Source organism: Oncorhynchus tshawytscha, linkage group LG08, assembly GCF_018296145.1.
Source record: "Oncorhynchus tshawytscha isolate Ot180627B linkage group LG08, Otsh_v2.0, whole genome shotgun sequence".
In the NCBI taxonomy this organism is placed as follows: domain Eukaryota; kingdom Metazoa; phylum Chordata; class Actinopteri; order Salmoniformes; family Salmonidae; genus Oncorhynchus; species Oncorhynchus tshawytscha.
In genome coordinates this window covers 50843478-50862303 of record NC_056436.1, presented here as the reverse complement: position 1 = coordinate 50862303, position 18826 = coordinate 50843478, and the positions used below count along the sequence as shown (strand labels likewise).

The following is an 18826-nucleotide window of genomic DNA, read 5'->3' as shown; positions in this document are numbered from 1 at the left end:
GTGGGGAAAAAAGTGTTTATTATTAAGCTACTATAACCTCAGACTATGCAGGTCTGAGAATCAATAAAAAAATGTAAAGGGGCTAACATGTTTGCTATTAATAAATATTAAATCATTTGTATTCTTTTAAATGTCCAGTCATCACATTACAGATGGTATAAAGCTTATAGAAAGAAGTGGTAAGTAACCATAATTAATTAATTTCATTCATTAACCCATCCATCTATCCATCCATCCATTCACTTCAATTGACAGGGGCAGGGCCATGGTGATCACTAGGGGGAGACAAGATAGGAGATGTAGACCTGCTAAAGGTCATACGTTGGTTTATTGAGCCCTGCAGATGACCAAGTGGTGACAGACGATATTAGTCAACCACTGAATGCCTCCGCCCACCAAAATAAAGAATTGAAAAAGAGAAATATGCTGCATGTCGCCTCCACTGTGGGCTCACACACCGTCAGCCGGTGAACATACTACAGAACATACTGTAGTACCCAAACAGGTCACATAAGGAATTCTCATCATAGCCACGTGTCTCTATGTCCAGTTTGAGTTCTTATCTCCAATTTTGTGTGGCTTGTCAGTGAAGTAGATGGACCCACTGTAACCAAGGAATTTGAACTGTTCAAATTCCTTGACTGTTACAATGTTTGACGTCAAAAGGTTTGGGCATCTCTGGTTAGTTTAGGCCCATCATAGTTAAAGTCAACCCACTTGGGTTGTGTATGTGATGGGCAAGGTAGTATATGACACTCAAGGTTGTAGCTAAGATTAGCCGTTCAGCACATAGTAGCACATCCTTGACCTTACGAAACAAAGCTTTGTTGGTGAAAACGTGACACTTTTGTCTTGTTGATTAGAAGAAAAAAATGGGACAAAAAAAAATACCGCCATAATAGTTGGTAATTCAGAGGATAATGTTCTGTCTGTCAATGCCACATGTGAGTTTATTTTTGCTGAGGTAAACTGAAGACAAAATCTGAATCCAAATCAAATCTGAATCTAAATGTACAATGTCACAAATGAGGCTATAGTGCCGTGAAAAGTTTTTCGCCCCTTTCTGATTATCTTATTTTTGCATTTTTTAAAACTGAATGTTATCAGATCTTCAACCAAAATCTAATATTAGATAAAGGGAACCTGAGTGTACAAATACAAAATGGGATACTTATTTCATTAATTTAATAAACAAGAGATATACAACACTCATTGCCCCAACACTCATTGAAAAAGTAATAGCCCCCTTACACTCAATGACTGGTTGTGCCACCTTTAGCTGCAATACCTGCAACCAAGGCATAAGCGACATAAGCTTTTATTTCAAAAATGTAGGAACTCAGTATCTTAACTTACAGTTGAGCGTTAGAATAGTAGAATGCACAAGGTTGAAGTTTGAAATTTGGTTGTGCATCAGCAGTTTCTCTCTTGTTTTGTCAGTCGCTGACAGTCCCTCAATTATCCATGTCAGCTAACAATTTTTAGATTGGTAAATTACTCTAGCCAGTTATCTAAAAACTTGAAGTAATCATGGCGGAATACTGACCTGGCACACAGGGCACTTGCCCAGGGCCCTGACCCTCATTGACCCATGTTATCCAAAAAGTAGACTCAAGTTTGCCGAAAAGCACCTGGATGATCTTCAAGACTCCTGAAAGAATGTTCTATGGACAGATTAGTTAAAAGTAGACCGAAAACCAAATGCTGCATTCCACAGTAAGAACCTCATACCAACAGTCAAGCATGGTGGTGGTAGTGTGATGGTTTGGGGATGCTTTGCTGCCTCAGGACCGGGATGACTTGCCATCATTGAAGGAACCATTAATTCTGCTCTGTATCATATAATTCTACAGGAGAATGTCAGGCCATCCATTCGTGAGTTTAAGCTGAAGCACAGCTGTGTCATGCAACAAGACAACGATCCAAAACACACAATCAAGTCTAGACCAGAATGGCTGAAAAGCAACTCATTTAGGAAGCTGTGTGTATGTTTGTGTATGTGTATGACACATTTTCTGTGTAATACACGATAACCAGCAAATATCACTGAGTTAAAGCAGTTCTGCATGGAAGAGTGGGAGAAACTTCCTCCACGGCGATGTGAGACTGATCAACCACCACAGGAAGTGTTTGGTTGCAGGTATTGCAGGTAGAAGGTGGCACAACCAGTTATTGAGTGTAAGGGGGCAATTACTTTTTCACACAGGGTCATTGGATGTTGCATAACTTCATTTAGTAGTTTCCTGCAGTCAGACCAAATCACCCTCTAGTGGCCTCATGGGTGGAAAATTATTAATATTTTTCATAATTAATCAACACACGGAAAATCTGGTGTTTCTATGTCAAATGGTTTTGTTATATTTCAGTGTTGTGCGATGTATATAACGTGTAATATTGGAATGCAAAGTCGAAATTGAATACATTTCAACTCAATATCTGACACGGTGTCTTCTTTTTGTTAAGCCCATAACCATGTGTGTGAGGTGTATACTTTTAAGACTACCAGGAAACACTCCGTGTGACCCTGATTTAGCCCACTGCCGTCAAAGTTTAAACAAATTAAATAAGTATAACATTTTGGTGTTATTTTCTTCACTCAGGTTCCCTTCCCATCTAATATTAAGTTTTGGTTGAAGATCTGATATCATCCGTGTGAAAAACAGGCAAAAATAGAGAAAATCAGAAAAGGGGCAAATACCTTTTCACGCCACTGCATAACGGAGCCGAGTGAAGGACGCATTTTGGTGGTGTTGTGAGCTACTTGAATGGTGGATTCCGCTATTGAAGGTTAATTTACCTTCAAGGTGAGGACATCATTGATAAGCTCTAAGTTCTAGAAAAGCAACAAATCTTCCCATTCATCATAACACACACACACACACACACACACCTACCCTGGCATCCCCTGCCCCTATGGACCACTTCCTTATGATGCAAAACACAGGTCCTCTGAACAAGATGGGTTGGAAAATGACATATATACACACCCAAGGCAGTAATACATTAAAGATATTACCCTTTTCCCAGAGGGACTCAATCAGAAATTGGTTTGACCTGGATGTGGGGTAGATTTATTAACTAAATAAATGGCTAAGCTCCATTCGGATTTCTTATTGGAGACATTTCCTCAATACTAGCCAAACAAATCACCACTGAGATGAGAGGATCGCAAATTGCCATCCCGAAAGCATCACTTTAATCAGCATATTAAAATGCAGATTGGATCTTGCATGTGTTTTTCTCTTGGAAAGGCAGATTTTTTAAAAAGTGACTGTGGAAATGCATTCGAAAGATTAATAGAAGTAGGTTAATATGGGTTGTGTGTTTAGGTACGGTACAAATTGCATGAAAATATCATCAATATTTAATGCGGAGAGACTCCTGCTCTGTTTTGTGGCCAATCAATACTATAATGAGTTACACTGTATACTGGCATAGATTGATTTGATACCACTTCGACATGCCTTGAAAAGAGAAAATAAACTTAAAGGTCTAGTTCACCCAAATCAGATCATTTGTTCCCTTACTCTGTAACCAGGTTTGATAACAAACCATGCTTTGGTTTAGTTTCCCAGGCACTGTTTCCACATTTGTGGCACAAATCCCATCCTAGTCCTGGTACCGATATTATAATTCAAATGTCCAAATCATCCAAAAGTACTGAATCGCGACAGTCACTTATAGATTAATTTTTTTGTTGTTGCTAATATCAGTTCTATGACTTGAATGGGATTTGTGCTAAAACTTTAGCATTTGTAAACAGTGCCAAGGAAATAAAACCAAGTCGTGGATCGCTGTCATACCTTGTCCAAAAACTGGTTTCCTTACTCTGTAATCAATGTGTCATTTTGTAATTTGGGTGATATCTTAATACTAATCAGAGTATATTCTCAGCAAATGTTACATTGTATGCACTCCTCAGAAAATATCTACTGATGCAATGGTGAAAACATTGTTATGTACAATTTTAGGCACAGTACATACATGGAAATAAGATGCAATACATGATTAAAACAAGGATTGCTGAGTCACGGTCTCTGTCAATCACAACTAAGTAGTCCAAAGCACTGCTGTGCTCTCTATGATCCATTATTCAGTTGAGAGGAGAATAAGCAAGTTTATAGCAGGTTATAGGCATGTTAAGCTCCATAGCGTATAGCTCCGGTGAGTCGACGAGCCGTGAGGCACAGTCCAAGAAACTTCTGAAGAAGGCTTTATGGTAAGTGTTCTGCAAACCATGAGGTACATTACATTCAAACAGGTTCATAGAGAAAACAGTCTTTCCTTTCCACAAGCTGTGAGGGACAGTCCAACACGCTTTCTTTATGACAAAGGTCTACAGCAGGGTTCCCCAAAAGGCGGGCCACGGGCCAAATTCGTCCTGCCAGTGATTTTATTTGGCCCAAGTTTTCTGAGCAAAGAATAAACACATATTTTACTATTATTAATCATTTTCATTCTTTGACATAAGACAGTAAAATCCCCAGGAAATGTCAGAGTGATTTTAATTTAGGAAATCTGTTCCCAAATATTACCACGCATAAATAGACAATGTGTGATTGTATCCAATTTTAAAATGATTCTGATTGGAATTCTTGAATTCAATTTACAGTGTACAAATGATTTATAACTATGTTCCAGCCCCCTCGACCATCCGCTCAAGGATAAATCGGTCCTTAAAGCATAGTCTGACACCTCTTGAAAAGAAAGGTATTTCACCCTATCAGAAAAGAGAGTATTTCCTTCCAACAGTGTCTTTGGCACAGTCCAATAGAATTCTTGATCTTCAAAATACTGTCTTTCCATTGAACAAGCTGCGAGGCAAAGCCCAACATCATTTAAAAAAACAACAACATAATTTCCTTATAACAAAGGTCTTTTTAGGCACAGTCTAAATACAAGTCTGGAGAAGTCAGTCTTTCCATCCAACAAGATGGAGACACAGTCCAACAAAGTCAGCACACTCGTATTCTTCCTTTACAGGACATAGTTTCCTCTCTGACCATGGCGAGGGTCTCTCAGAGAGCGCCCGGGCTGCAGACTAGATCCCACAGAGTTCCTCAGCTGCTTGAGGAGCATCCAGAGCAGGAGCCCCATGAGCAGGAGCAGTAGCAGCAACAGCCCCAGGTACACGCTCAGGTTCCAGCCCCAGCCCAAGGCTACGGGCAGCGAGGTGGACGCCACCAAGAACCTCCTCGGCGAAGGCATGGGTCAGCTCTGGAGTCCCCCCTGGTGCGTTCTTGGTCCTTTAACGTCTGGACCGGTGCTGAGGTGTGGTCATGGTTGTCATTTTAGAATGTTAGATCCTTTAGGGCTGGTTGGTCTGGGAATTTTCTTTCCCTCCATGGTTTTGTTTTTCCTCAGATATTCCATGTGTCCTCTTTTTGAGTTGTGTCGTCATCGTTATCTAGAGAAGAAGCAAGGGAGAGGCGGTCCATGGTGTAGACTTGTGCTCTCGTCAAGACAGACTGGGGAAATGTGTGGTAAGCTTTCTGTTGCTGGGCTCCGTACTCTCTTCTGCTGTCAGCGCTCAACACACACCAAGAGAGCAAGAAACCCCTCTCACTGCCATTGGCTACCTCTGTCCACAATCACAGGCAGAGAATCAAATCATAGGCGAGCTGGGAACAGAAAACATCAATATGTTGTTTAAATCGGTATTATGTATTTGGAGTGAGAGTTTGATTAAATGACTCATACACAATGACGCATACATATTGCTGGAGAAAATATACAGACACGCGTTTACATTGTTGAACTAAATTGTGATGACATTTCTTTTTTAAATTACATGATCAGTCTGCTTCTTTTATCTCATGAAACAATATATTATGTAGCCGAGCTGTATGTGATGGTATATACATTCACATGTTGAGGATAAGAGGAAACATTATTGTTGCACAAAGGGCCTTGAAATAATTAGAAGAGCATTTTCTGAAGTGTCAATCATATCATCTATTTGTAAGCAGCTTTCATCCATTTCAGATGGGAGCCTCAGCTTTGAATCGTGGCTTTCAAATACAAAAAGCCAGATGCCAACCATAATAAACCATAATAGTACATTGATGAGAAAAGATGCATTTATGTCACAGATGCCTAGATCTGTTACGTTTTGTCAAACTTAGGGATGTGATTTGAATGCAAGCATGTTCATAAATTAGGGAATTCGGGAATAAGCGGGACACTTTCGACATCTATCCAACATATCAGCCCAACACATGATACATTTCTGAAATCCTCAAGATGTTTCCCAGTCACGCAAAAATGACAAATGTTGATATCCTATTCACAGGAGGCATGACACGCGCATTTGTGTAGACTGAACCAAAATCCTATTTTCAGTTTGCGTTTGGTGAACTGGGACAGCAGGTTAGATCAACTGGGACTGTCCTAAGTGTCACCCCAATGACAAGTCAACTCAATGTGGTGTGATTTCAGAAACATCTTGAGGAATTCAGAAATGTATCATGTGTTGGGATAATACTTTGGATAGATGTTGAAAGAGATTACAGAAGACGGAAATGCAAAGTGTCCCCCTTTTTCCAAATTCACCTGGGTGGGACATCACGACTGATAATAAACGCACAAGTTTTACTCACTTTTACAGTCATCTTTTTCATCTATTAAAAACCATGAGATGCAAATATAAACAATTAGAATGACAAAGGCAGATTGTGGATGCCATTTTAAATTAAATGGGTAAGAAAAATAAAACGTAACATTTATGTTTAAATGATTTGTTCATTTTTTTGGCACCAATAGCACGAAGCAGAACTATAGTAGGCTTCAGTTTACATTGCATGTTGGCAGTATAATTTAAACATAAATATAACATTTTATTTTTCTTACCAATTTAATTTAAAATGGCATCCACAATCTGCCTTTGTCATTCTAATTGTTTAAATTTGCATTCATCTGTAGCTCATGGTTTTTAATAGATGAAAAAGATGACTGTAAAAGTGAGTAAAACTTGTGTGTTGTTTATCAGTTGAGATTCGAGAAGTTACATTATTTTAGTCTATTCTTTTAAAACCTCTTGCTCCTACTTGAGACGCAGACGTCCCAACTAGAGCTCTGGAAATGCAAATGCGCTACGCTAAACGCTAATAGTATTAGTTAAAACGCAAACGTTCATTAAAATACACATGCAGGGTATTGAATTAAAGCTACACTCGTTGTGAATCCAGGCACCAAGTCAGATTTTTAAAATGCTTTTCGGCGAAAGCATGAGAAGCTATTATCTGATAGCATGTAACACCCCAAAAGACCCGTAGGGGATGTAAACAAAATAATTAGCATAGTCGGCGCTACACAAACCGCACAATAAAATATAAAACATTCATTACCTTTGACCATCTTCTTTGTTGGCACTCCTTGATGTCCCATAATCAATACTGGGTATTTTTTTCGATTAAATCGGTCCATATATAGCCTAGATATCGATCTATGAAGACTGTGTGATAAACGGAAAAAAATAGCGTTTCATAACGTAACGTCATTTTTTAAAAGTTAAAAAGTCGACGATAAACTTTCACAAAACACTTCGAAATACTTTTGTAATGCAACTTTAGGTATTAGTACACGTTAATAAGTGATAAAAATCATCAGGAGGCGATGTAAATTCGATAGGTGGTCGTCTGGAAAAAATGTCCGGAAAAAACTCAACCAATACATCAAGTTGGAGGTCGGAGGGAATCGGTTCCCTTGGGTCGGTTCGACCAAGAATCAAATCCGAAGCAAATGAGAAGACTCTAGACATCCTGTGGAAGCTGTAGGTACTGCAACCTCGGCCTCATTTAATACGGTTCACCTTTAACAATGGGTTGAAGTGGCGCATGGATATTTTTTTCCACTTTCAGTGATCAGATTTTCCTGCGCTTTTCGATGAAACAGACGCTCTGTTATAGTCACAGCCGTGATTTAACCAGTTTTAGAAACGTGAGAGTGTTTTCTATCCACACATACTAATCATATGCATATACTATATTCCTGGCATGAGTAGCAGGACGCCAAAATGTTGCGCGATTTTTAACAGAATGTTCGAAAAAGTAGGGGGTAGGCTTAAGAGGTTTTAATTGTGGAATGATTACAATCAACAGTCTCATAGCAGAAAAATATGACATGTAGTAGCATAATTGTTGAAAAAAAGTTGAAAAACTAATTCAAATCAAACTTGAATCCACTGCAGGATGTCCTCAAACTATCTGACTGATCAAACAAACCTCTCTCGCAAACAATATATTGTAGTAAAAACTATTTGGACTTCAGGCTTAAACAGTGGTGGTGAGGAAAGAAAGTTATTTTTTTAGATATATTTTTTTATGTTTTTAAGTAAATTTAAAAAGTATGTGGTTACTAAAGAAACCAGGAGTTACACCTCTGCTCTAAGGCAGGGATGGGCAACTCCAGTCCTTGGGGGCCTGATTGGTCTCACATTTTTGACCCAGCTCACACACCTGACTCCAATAATCAATTAATCATGGTCTTTACTTTAGAACGCAATTAATTGTTTGCTAGGGATGGGGACTCATCCACTCCGGTGATCGAGGATGAGTTGCCCGTCATTTCAACCCTGGTGCAATAGTCTCAAACTATTGAACTATGCTAAATAACTTCTATTCTGTCACCATGACATGCAACTCATCTACAAAAGCATTCCTCTCCAAGTTGAGGGAATCCATGTGGCAAAACAAACAAAAATGGGTTTACAAAAAACAAAAATGCTTGGTGATGAAAAATTTCCATTGGATTGCAGTCATTAAAACCTCTTCAGGATTGGTGGGTCCCCTGCGGGACGGTTGAGCTAATGTAGGCTAATGTGATTAGCATGAGGTTGTAAGTAACAAGAAAATGTCCAGGACATAGACATATCTGATATTGGCAGAAAGATGAAATACTTGTTAATCTAACTGCACTGACCAATTTGCAGTAGCTATTACAGTGAAATAATACCATGCTACTGTTTGAGGAGAGTGCACAGTTTAACATGAAAAACAAATTAGGCACATTTGGGAAGTCTTGATACAAAATTTTGAACAGCAATGTAATGGTTCATTGGATCAGTCTGAAACTTTGCACATACACTGCTGCCATCTAGTGGCCAGAAATGTAATTGCACCTGGGCTGGAATAATACAGTTTGGCCTTTCTCTTGCATTTCAAAGATGGTACAAAAAAATACAAAAACAAATGTTTTTTTTCTTCTTTGTATTATCTTTTACCAGATCTAATGTGTTATATTCTCCTACATTCCTTTCACAATTCCACAAACTTCAAAGTGTTTCCTTTCAAATGATACCAAGAATATACATATCCTTGATTCACGGCCTGAGCTACAGGCAGTTCGATTTGGGTGTCATTTTAGGTGAAAATTGAAAAACGGGACCGATACTTAACAATCACCCAATACATAAGTGCCATCATTAAGAATAGTCTACATCCAGTATTTCCTTTCAGAAGATAAGCAATTTCACAAAAGTTATAATTTATCATACAGAAGACATTGCATTATTGATGGAAGGGAAATTGAGAAAACAAGGCTTTTAAAATGTCAGGGACACAAAAGGACTGGTTGGAAAAACAATGGTTACATTGTACAGAGTCTGGGTTATCATTCAAATTCCTCTGAGAGGATTTGAGAAATACATGGGTGGTATTTATTTACACGTGTACATGGAACACATGGAACACATACTCTCTACATGAATTTTGACCTTGAACTTAATCATGAAAATAGCATGCTATTCACCAACTATTGGTTTAGGGTGGATATCAACGAAATTAAGGCAGCGTTTCCAAAACTCAGTTGATTAAAATGATCAAAGCATGATGATTAGTTGAATCAGCTGTGAAGTGCTAGGACAAAAACCAAAACCTACACCCCGAGGACCAAGTTTGGGAAACCCTGAATTGATGTGTGGCAGAGGTGTGTCAACCGATGCATTGTAATTTACAAATTGGTAAGAGCTATTGATAAGAGCTAGGCTAATGAGTAAGCCGTTTGGATAAGGGGATTGTAAATCTAACAATTGTTTATATCCATTTGAAATGTTGATCGCTGAAACCGGTCAAATGGCACCAAACTGAAGCATAAACATATCACCTTTTCAATAGTGAAGTTTATTTAATGCTGGCCTTATAACTTGCAGATATGAAATGTGGAGACCCAAGCTATAGGCTTCTGTAGCCATGTGCAATTGACAGTATAGCGCCAAACCTACCAAGTTGATTTATGATTTTTAGAATGTTTTAATTATATACCCAGATATTAGCCACTATAGGTAACCGTCAGTTATACCAAAATACAATTATTAGTCATTTCCCTCTTAGTTTCCTTACATTTTGCATCATTCCATTATATCTTTAGTTTACCTTTGTTTCCTGTGTTACATTCGTGTGGTTGTTCTGAAGATCGCTAGCAATAGTGGATCATATTGGGCTACGGTATTACAAGTTGTGCAATAATTTGGAACATGTAACCTATTTGAATCATTGTGGAACGCAGACCATACGTCGCAGTTTAAACCTGGAGCACGGTTTCTGAAACCTTAACTGTTGTCATCACAGTTCCATGATTCGTGAGGATTATTGGGGTAGATTTATAAAACTACTGGTCGACCACATTGTACACTTCTCAACTTCCAATATTTCAAGGATAGAACAATTTAATATGGAAACTGTCAGGATTAATCAAACCACTACCTTTGATTCACCAATATATTTAATGTATATATATATATATACTTTCCTAAACAATATACAAGATCAGAGTATTTTTCTTATCCACCAATTGGTGCTGAAATGATGAAAGTGTGTATTTACACTGCTTTCCTTCATTGATCCCGAAAATTCGAATAGGAAAAAAAAAGTAAAGTACACCAAATGAAAGGGGTGGCGTTAGATAAACGTACTGAAAATCCTATTGATTGAAAACTCCTTGAGAAATTCTGTTGTCCAGCAAGTGGGAGGAATTTCTGAGGTTGAATTCAATTTAAATCAGTGCGCACAAGGGAATAACACCGGCAAAGCCCATTACACACCTGCATAAAGGTACATCTGAATATCAACTAATGAGAAGTGTGTAGGGAAAGTGTACATTTCCTAAATCTGAAGGCAATTGGGAGCAATAGTGCTCTGCTCCCACCATGAGGCCAAAACAAGACATAGCATACTTACACATTCGACTAATGCCACCCACAAATTGTGATGAGAAACTTTCACACTTCACAAATTAGAAGATCTGGGGAGCAAAATGGGTGGTGTTCTCACCTGCAAACTATTTACCAAGAGAGTTTATCTACATTCTTCGTAGTTGTCTATTTACCAGCACAAACCGATGCTGGCACTAAGACCATACTCAACGAGCTGCATAAAGCCATAAGCAAACAAGAAAATGCTCGAGGCGGCGCGCCTAGTGGTCGGGGACTTTTAATGCAGGGAAACTTACATCCGTTACATTTCTATCAGCATTTTATATTACCAACTAGAGGAAAAAAAATAAACGCTAGACCACCATTACGCCACACGGAGACATGTACAAAGCTCTCCCTTGCCCTCCATTTGGCAAATCAATACGGAAGTGGTAGGATGGCGCCGATATTAAGCTACAAACAGGCAAAGCGTCAATAAAGGACTAAGATGGAATCGTAATACACCGGCTCCGACGCTTGTCGGATGTGGCAGGGCTTGCAAACTATTACAGACTACAAAGGGAAGCACAGCTGAGAGCTGCCCAGTGGGACGACCCTACCAGACAAGCGAAGGCAAGCTTCAAGGCAAGCAACAAGCATGCACGAGCGGATCAGCTGCTACGGACGACTGTGATCGCACTCTCCGTAACCAATATGAGTAAGACCTTTAAACAGGTCAACATTCACATTCAAGGCCGCAGGGCCAGACGGATTACCAGGATGTGTACCCCGAGCATGCGCTGACCAACTGGCAAGTGTTTTCAATTACATTTTCAACATCTCCCTGATCGAGTCTAATACCAACATGTTTCAAGTAGACCACCAGTGTTCTTGGGCACAGGGACTTCAGTAACCTGCCTATATGACTACTAAACGCGTAGCACTCACGTCTGTAGCCATGAAGTGCTTTATGCCATCTTTATTGCACTCCATACCTGGACAAAAGGAACACCTGTGAGAATGCTGTTCATTGACGACAGCTCAGCATTCAACACCATAGTTCCCTCAAAGCTCATCACTAAGCTAAGGACCCTGAAACTAAACACCTCCATCTGCAACTGGATCTTGAGCTTACTGACGGGCCACCCCCAGGTGGTAAGGGTAGGTAACACATCTGCCACGCTGATCCTCAACACAGGGTAACCTCTAGGGTGCGTCATCAGTCCCCTCCTGTACACTGGTTCTAAATCAAGGCTGTAGTGGAGCAGGTTGAGAGTTTTAAGTTCCTTGGCATCCAAACTATCATGGTTCAAACACACCAAGACAGTTGTGAAGAGGGCACCACAACACCTATTTCCCCTCAGGAGACAGCAAGAGGTACTGGGGCACCAAGTCTAAGTCCAAAAGGCTTTAACAGCTTCTACCCCCAAGCCATGAGACTCCTGAACAGCAAATCAAATGGCTACCCAGACGGTTAGCATTGTCCCCCCTCCCATTTTACACTGCTGCTATACTTTATCCTTGCAGTCAGTTCCCCCGCACATTGACAGTACTCTCCTGTATATAGCCTCAGTATTTATTACTCCTTTAAATTAACCTGCATTTTTGGTTAAGGGCTTGCAAATAAGCATTGTGGTCAGCTCATGTGACAAATTGATTAACTCTGAACCAAAAAAAAAAATGAAGTCACCTTGTCTATTCACCCAGACTCTAAAATGCAAATTAAACATCAATAGATATGAGCGACTAGAAATCTCTAGCGGACACCTTCCCTAAAAAAAAGGTTGAATAAATTTGCACAAGACAGTTCAAAGGAACTGAACCTATAATGTAATCAATTTTAAAGTTAATCCGAAGGTCTACATTTGACTCAATTCGGCTGTCTCGTCCAGATCATGGCGTTTGTAGGGTTTTTTTTTGTAGCCACATGAGCATTTTGGGGAGGAGCGGGGATTGCAAGTGAATATATTGACAAGTCACATTACACTGTTATCCCATCACACCAGGGTAAACCTACATGAAACAGAGCCCTTGAAGTTCCTAAAATCCCCTATGGGAAAAGTGGAAAAACAATTGGAACCAATACCTTGTTTGACTGCAAGGTTTTATGACTGATAATGTGGTACTCTATAGGCCACTGAACACAGCCCATTCACGTTGCAGTTAGAGCTGCTATCGCACATTTCCTCCCACATGTTGGAAGACCAATAAAAGCAATAAGTATTGGACACAAGTTCAGCTTCTTGATAAGACTGATTTAATTTGAGATTTTCCAAACTTGTATTAAGTTTGTTTAGGCATTTGGAAATGTGAAAATCAGACCAAATGGACAATTACCATTTTACAATCGAAATTATTCCATAGCTCAACTGTATGAAGACACCTGCAATGTAAGTCAGAGCGTTGCAGGTGTGATTGCCGAGTACAGTGAAAATCTTAGGCAGAGCTCCAACATGCATGAAATAAAACAATTTAAATAGAAGGGAAGGAGTAAGAGGGTCTTGAAGTAATGGAATTTATTTACAAGATATTTTACAGCACAGATGCCTTGATTGATAACAAGTGAACTCCCTCCCCTTTGAATGAGGCAAGTGGTTAAAAAAAGTAAAAATAAAATAAGGCACCGTTCTGCGGAATGTTGAACCAAACTAGACTTCAGTGTCCAACTTTGGCTAGAATACCATTGAGCAGAATGTGCTATAAAAAAAAAAAAAATCCACAGCACCCATATAAAATATCAAGTAATCAGAAAACCAAGACAGCTAGTCCGGGAAAGATGTCAGGAAATATTCACAAGCATGTGTTTGAGAGGGAAAAATAAGCTGACGTTTTATTACAAGAATGCAGACTGAAAGATGCATCTGTACAGCTTTCTAACAGTTAAAAACCACTGAACACATTTGTCTAGTGAGAAGAGACCGACAGATGACATTGCTTGATTAACTACATTAAAGCTCAGGGTTGCATCAAGCATAAAAGACAATCCTACAGGATTGTACATATAAAAATACATAAAAGATCACTAAATTGTGCCCAAAGCTGCAAAAGATTGCTGCCATGGTTCAGTTAGACATTTTGGCAAGATGTCATGTAAAAAAAAAAGATTAAAATGTGCATGAAAAAAAAGATTAAACCTGTTCTCAGCATTGGTGAGCAAAGGAAAGTCAATTCAATGACAACTTCTCTGGGGGCTCGATGAGAGAGACCTCTTGGTACCTGGACAACGAGAAACACAATATGGTAGGAAAACCAACACTAATCAGTCATGTTCAATCTAATAGAAATCTGTAAAATTAACATATTAAGTGGTTACCAAGCACGTAAGCTTACTGGACATTTTATACTGAACAAAAATATAAAACGCAACATGTGTAGTGTTTGTCCCATGTTTCATGAGCTGAAAGAGCCCAGAAATGTTCTAGACACACGTAAATACATCTCTCAAATTTCTCATTTGCCAAGATAATCCATCCACCTGACAGGTGGGGCATATCAAGAGGCTGATTAAACAGCATGATCATTAGACAGTACTGGAACAAAAGGTGACAAATGTGCCGTTGTCACAACACAATGCCACAAATGTCTCAAGTTGAGGGAGGGTGCAATTGGCACGCTGACTGCAGGGTTGTCCACCAGAGCCAGAAAAGTGAATGTTAATTTTTCTACCGTAAGTCACCTCCAACATAATTTGAGATTTTGGCAGTACAGCCAATAGGCCTCACAACCGCAGACCACGTAACTACACCAGCCCAGAACCTCCACATCCAACTTCTTCACCTGGGGGATCATCTGAGACCAGCCACCAAGACTGCTGATGAAAATTTGTCTAATAAACTGTTTGATGGGAAAACTACATCTGATTGGTTGGGCCTAGCTTCCCGATGGGTGGCATCGTTGCACCCCTGCCCAGTCACGTGAAAGCCATAAATTATGGACCAAATTTATTTCAATTGACTGATTTCCTTATATGAACTGTAACTCAGTAAAGTCGTTAATTGTTGCGTTTATATTTTTGGTCAGTATAGATTAGCATCAAATGAACGAGATACTAATTGGTTGTTAACATTAGCAAAATATGCCAAATTTGGTATATACAGTGGATTACGGTGACGACTAGTGAGTCATGAACAATTTAAGAATTTTGAAATCACTTACTTTGCACCCTTGTACTTCTCCCGTACTGACTGCTGTGCATGCGTAGCAGTGTTGAGATACATTTGGTGCAGATCCTCTATGCAAGGCATCAGGTCTTCTAAAGAGTAGCCAGTCACCTCTGCCAGAGACTTTGACTAATAAAAAAAAGTCAGGAAAAAGGAATTTAAAAATGGCACTGCAAATGTATTTGTTTTAGGGCAAAGACAAGTTGTCATTTGAGTTTGGGAGAAACAGTTTATCAATTGCAAACTCTCATTCCACAGGCTAGCAGTCTCTTCAGGGTAAGACAATCTCACACTACAGCAGTATAAGGAAAAATTTAGGTTTAACTGTTAAGAATATTCAAATACAAGCAAGAGATTGCGTGTCAGGGATGAGGCTGAGGATCATAAACACAAGGGCAGCAGGGGGGGGATTAGAGATGGTGTAAACCTGTCAACTAGGGTATCGCCTACCTATCAAACAATTAACTTTAAAAAACAGACTTAATAGAGCACTGACTTTACTGACAGTTGGAAATAATGTTTTGTATGTGCCAAGTCAGGGTATAGAACAAGGGCACTTAACCTTCAGTGACACCAAATTGGCCAAAGCATCATTGAGCATCAAAAAAGGCCTGATTATTACTGTGAAGCCTTGCATATAAAGGAGATTTTTTTAAATTGTGAATGCTTCTTCAAAAGCCAGTGAGTGCCCGTGGCAGTTACTGCAGGGAGGGATTTCCTGTTAGCACTAGCTACTAAATCCTGGCCTACTGCATTGCGGCCAAGACCTGTTGAAGACACTATATGTTGTTGCCCTATTTTGAATGGGGGCATGGTGGCCAAACCAGAAGGCCAAGGAAACTCCTACCCCGTTGAAACACTTACTGTGGCATTGCAAACTTACCCATGAGCCTCCTGTTACTGTGTGATTTGCCAAAACTAAAGCGGCAGCAGAAGTCTGAGAAGGGAAGTATTTCAGGAATGGGTCCGAGTCAACTAGACTGAGCTCCCCTAGGAACTAAGACAAACATAGAACAATAAAACCACATTTTCAACTTAAATTTCCAGATGTGAACACCACAATGTGTGCTCTGCTCACCATTGACAAGCTCTCCACCTGGCTGCTGACTGGCTGGGTGAGAAAGTACTGCGTGAGAAACTGGTTGATGGTGGGAGAGGCAAGATCAAAGGAGAGCACTTTCAGCACCAGATGCTCCATTCGCAACACTTGCTTCTTCGTGTAGGTGTCATCCGTGATGTAAACAAACTCTGCGACCTCCGGGGGATAGATCTCTTCAAATTTCCTGCATTAATGAAAACGTGTGTATGTTGGTGGCAATCTTTTCCATTCATTTGAGACAGAGAGCTAATACATCAAGTGAGCGCTACACAACAAAAAGCAAAAACTAAGTCCACTCTGCACACCTTTGAGACACAAAGTCCCTTTAATAATGCTGAGGAGGAGTCTACAACACTTACGAAGCCAACAGCATTGCAGCGGTCCCGACCAACTGCAGCTTCCCCCGCAGGACTGACATGGAAGACAGGAAACGGTCGATGTAGTTCACGGCAAGGTACAGCGTCTCGTTCTGGAGCTTGTACTCCTCTCCAACCTCCACCAGCCAGTCAACGAGGATGGCCCGCATGCTGTTGGTGATGTCTGGCTGTTTTTTCATGTAGCCCGCTTTTGGTCTGGACTTAACCTAAGGACAAGAGTCCAAAGACAAAGGGTATCCACAATACTCTATAGTTACAGGTCAGTTATTTCAGCGCCAACTGAAAAATGACTGCACGCGCAAGTTTGCTCACCTCCATTTCTCTAAGATACGTGTGTATTTCTGCAGCATACTCAGTTGCCACGTTCACTGGCTTCTCGTCGCCTTCAATAACCGACATATCCATGGGAGAATCTGTGTAGATATATATCAAGACAATTGGAAAATGTTTGACTTTCTAATCCATATTGAGACAACACCATGTTCAGAGTTAAAAGGCTAAATAAGTTAGGGGATATATAAAGTCTGATTGGATCACTCACCGTCAAAACTAACATTCATGTTAGATACACATGTTCCTGGTATATCAAGAGAGGAGAGAGGCTGCCTGAGAAGGGTAACTGTTGGGTTCAGTGTCAGGGAGGGAATCTCTGTGGAGGGCTTGGCCTTGAGGGACACCTGTTTCTTGGAGCAGGCACTATCAGGCTCATCCACATGAATCTGGAAAGCTGGTTGCTTGCTGCCCAGCTTGTCTGCATAACTTTTGGGTACTTCATTTTCACAGGATAGCACCTGAAATAAACAGATCATTTCAAAGAGCAGACAATTATTTCCATGCTCATGGTTTCTAAAGTAAAATTAATACATTTGATGGACAAGAATTGTGTTTGAGAATGCAAATAGGCCATTCCAATGAGCAGAAGAGGAGACTGACAGCATAAAATGGCGGACTAACGTTAGTTGGAAGTAAACCTACCCAACATTTCTAGACACAAATACTCAGTAAAATGTAAATAAAATAGCTTGGTAGTGAAAATATTAACTTTAAAAAGTGTTTCCCTAAATGTAGCAAATTAGCTAGCCACCAGGCTCAATCTGCATGCTACTGCTGTTAGCTAGCTAGTCTACAAATCTGTAAGTATATGGTGTTGGCTGGCTAGTAGCTAGTTAGCAAGTTACCAACCTGTTTTGTGCCGCGCAGAGTTTGAGGTTTGCTGCGTTTGTTGTTTTGCAAGGCTCCCAGGACAGTTCTCTGTGGCGCTTTTGGGACAATGTTCTCCTGGTTGTCCACACGGTTTTTGATTGTACCCCTCAGTCCGGACAGCATATTTTCTTGGTTTTGGTATTCTGGCAGTGGAACATCAACTGCGCTTCCTTGTCCTTGGGTTGATCCTGACATGTTAGCCTATGTTCCACCGTTCGTGGCTCACTGACGTCAAACAAGTCACTGCAGATACGTGCAATTTGTCACAGAAGATTAAACAGAACCTTGATGGTAAATAAAATATAAACTGGATTTACAAATGAGCTTAGAACTAGAGGCTAGGTTAGCTAGTTATCGCACAAGTCTCGTGTTGAGATGGCAACGTACCGTTAGCAAAAGTCGGCGCTGCAAATTTGAAACCCTATCTGGACCGTTGACGCAACAAAATCCTCTACATGGAAACACAACATTAGCTGGCCATTCGGTTTGAGAAAATGTTATAACTGCTAACTAGACCAAGTCCCTTGTTTCTCAGAACATGCAGCTAGCGATATGCTGCTTTTTCTCAATTCAAGTAGCCCGCGACCATTGAAACGGCCAATCAGAGCCGAATGCGAAAGTACGTCACGAAGCTACGGCGGCTGATAGAACTCAGATTCCCTGTGTCCGCGAATGCCGCGAATGCACAGCCGTTGAGATTTCGGTGTACACTTTTGTCAGGCGGGACAACCTGAAAATGAATACTCAAAGGCCGATTTTTTATCACTGTAATTCATATAATATTGTATAAACAATTACGATCTCTCTGAGAGCATCTCAAAGTATTGTTACACTCACTTATGTTATACAGAGTAGACAA

General features: G+C 40.1%; 1 protein-coding gene across 1 annotated transcript; it reads right to left on the bottom strand.

Annotated features, from left to right (window-relative positions):
- Positions 1–13629: 13629 nt before the first annotated feature.
- Positions 13630–18564, bottom strand: LOC112256353 (cyclin-A2). Its single transcript, XM_024429540.2, has 9 exons — positions 18355–18564; positions 17947–18210; positions 17306–17555; positions 17077–17177; positions 16747–16970; positions 16367–16571; positions 16172–16285; positions 15284–15417; positions 13630–14344 (listed from the first exon to the last, which is right to left on the bottom strand). Exons 2-9 carry the CDS (start codon positions 18160–18162, stop codon positions 14293–14295), a joined length of 1296 nt encoding a protein of 431 aa, XP_024285308.1. The 5' UTR covers positions 18163–18210; positions 18355–18564; the 3' UTR covers positions 13630–14292.
- Between the last annotated feature and the right edge of the window lie 262 nt (positions 18565–18826).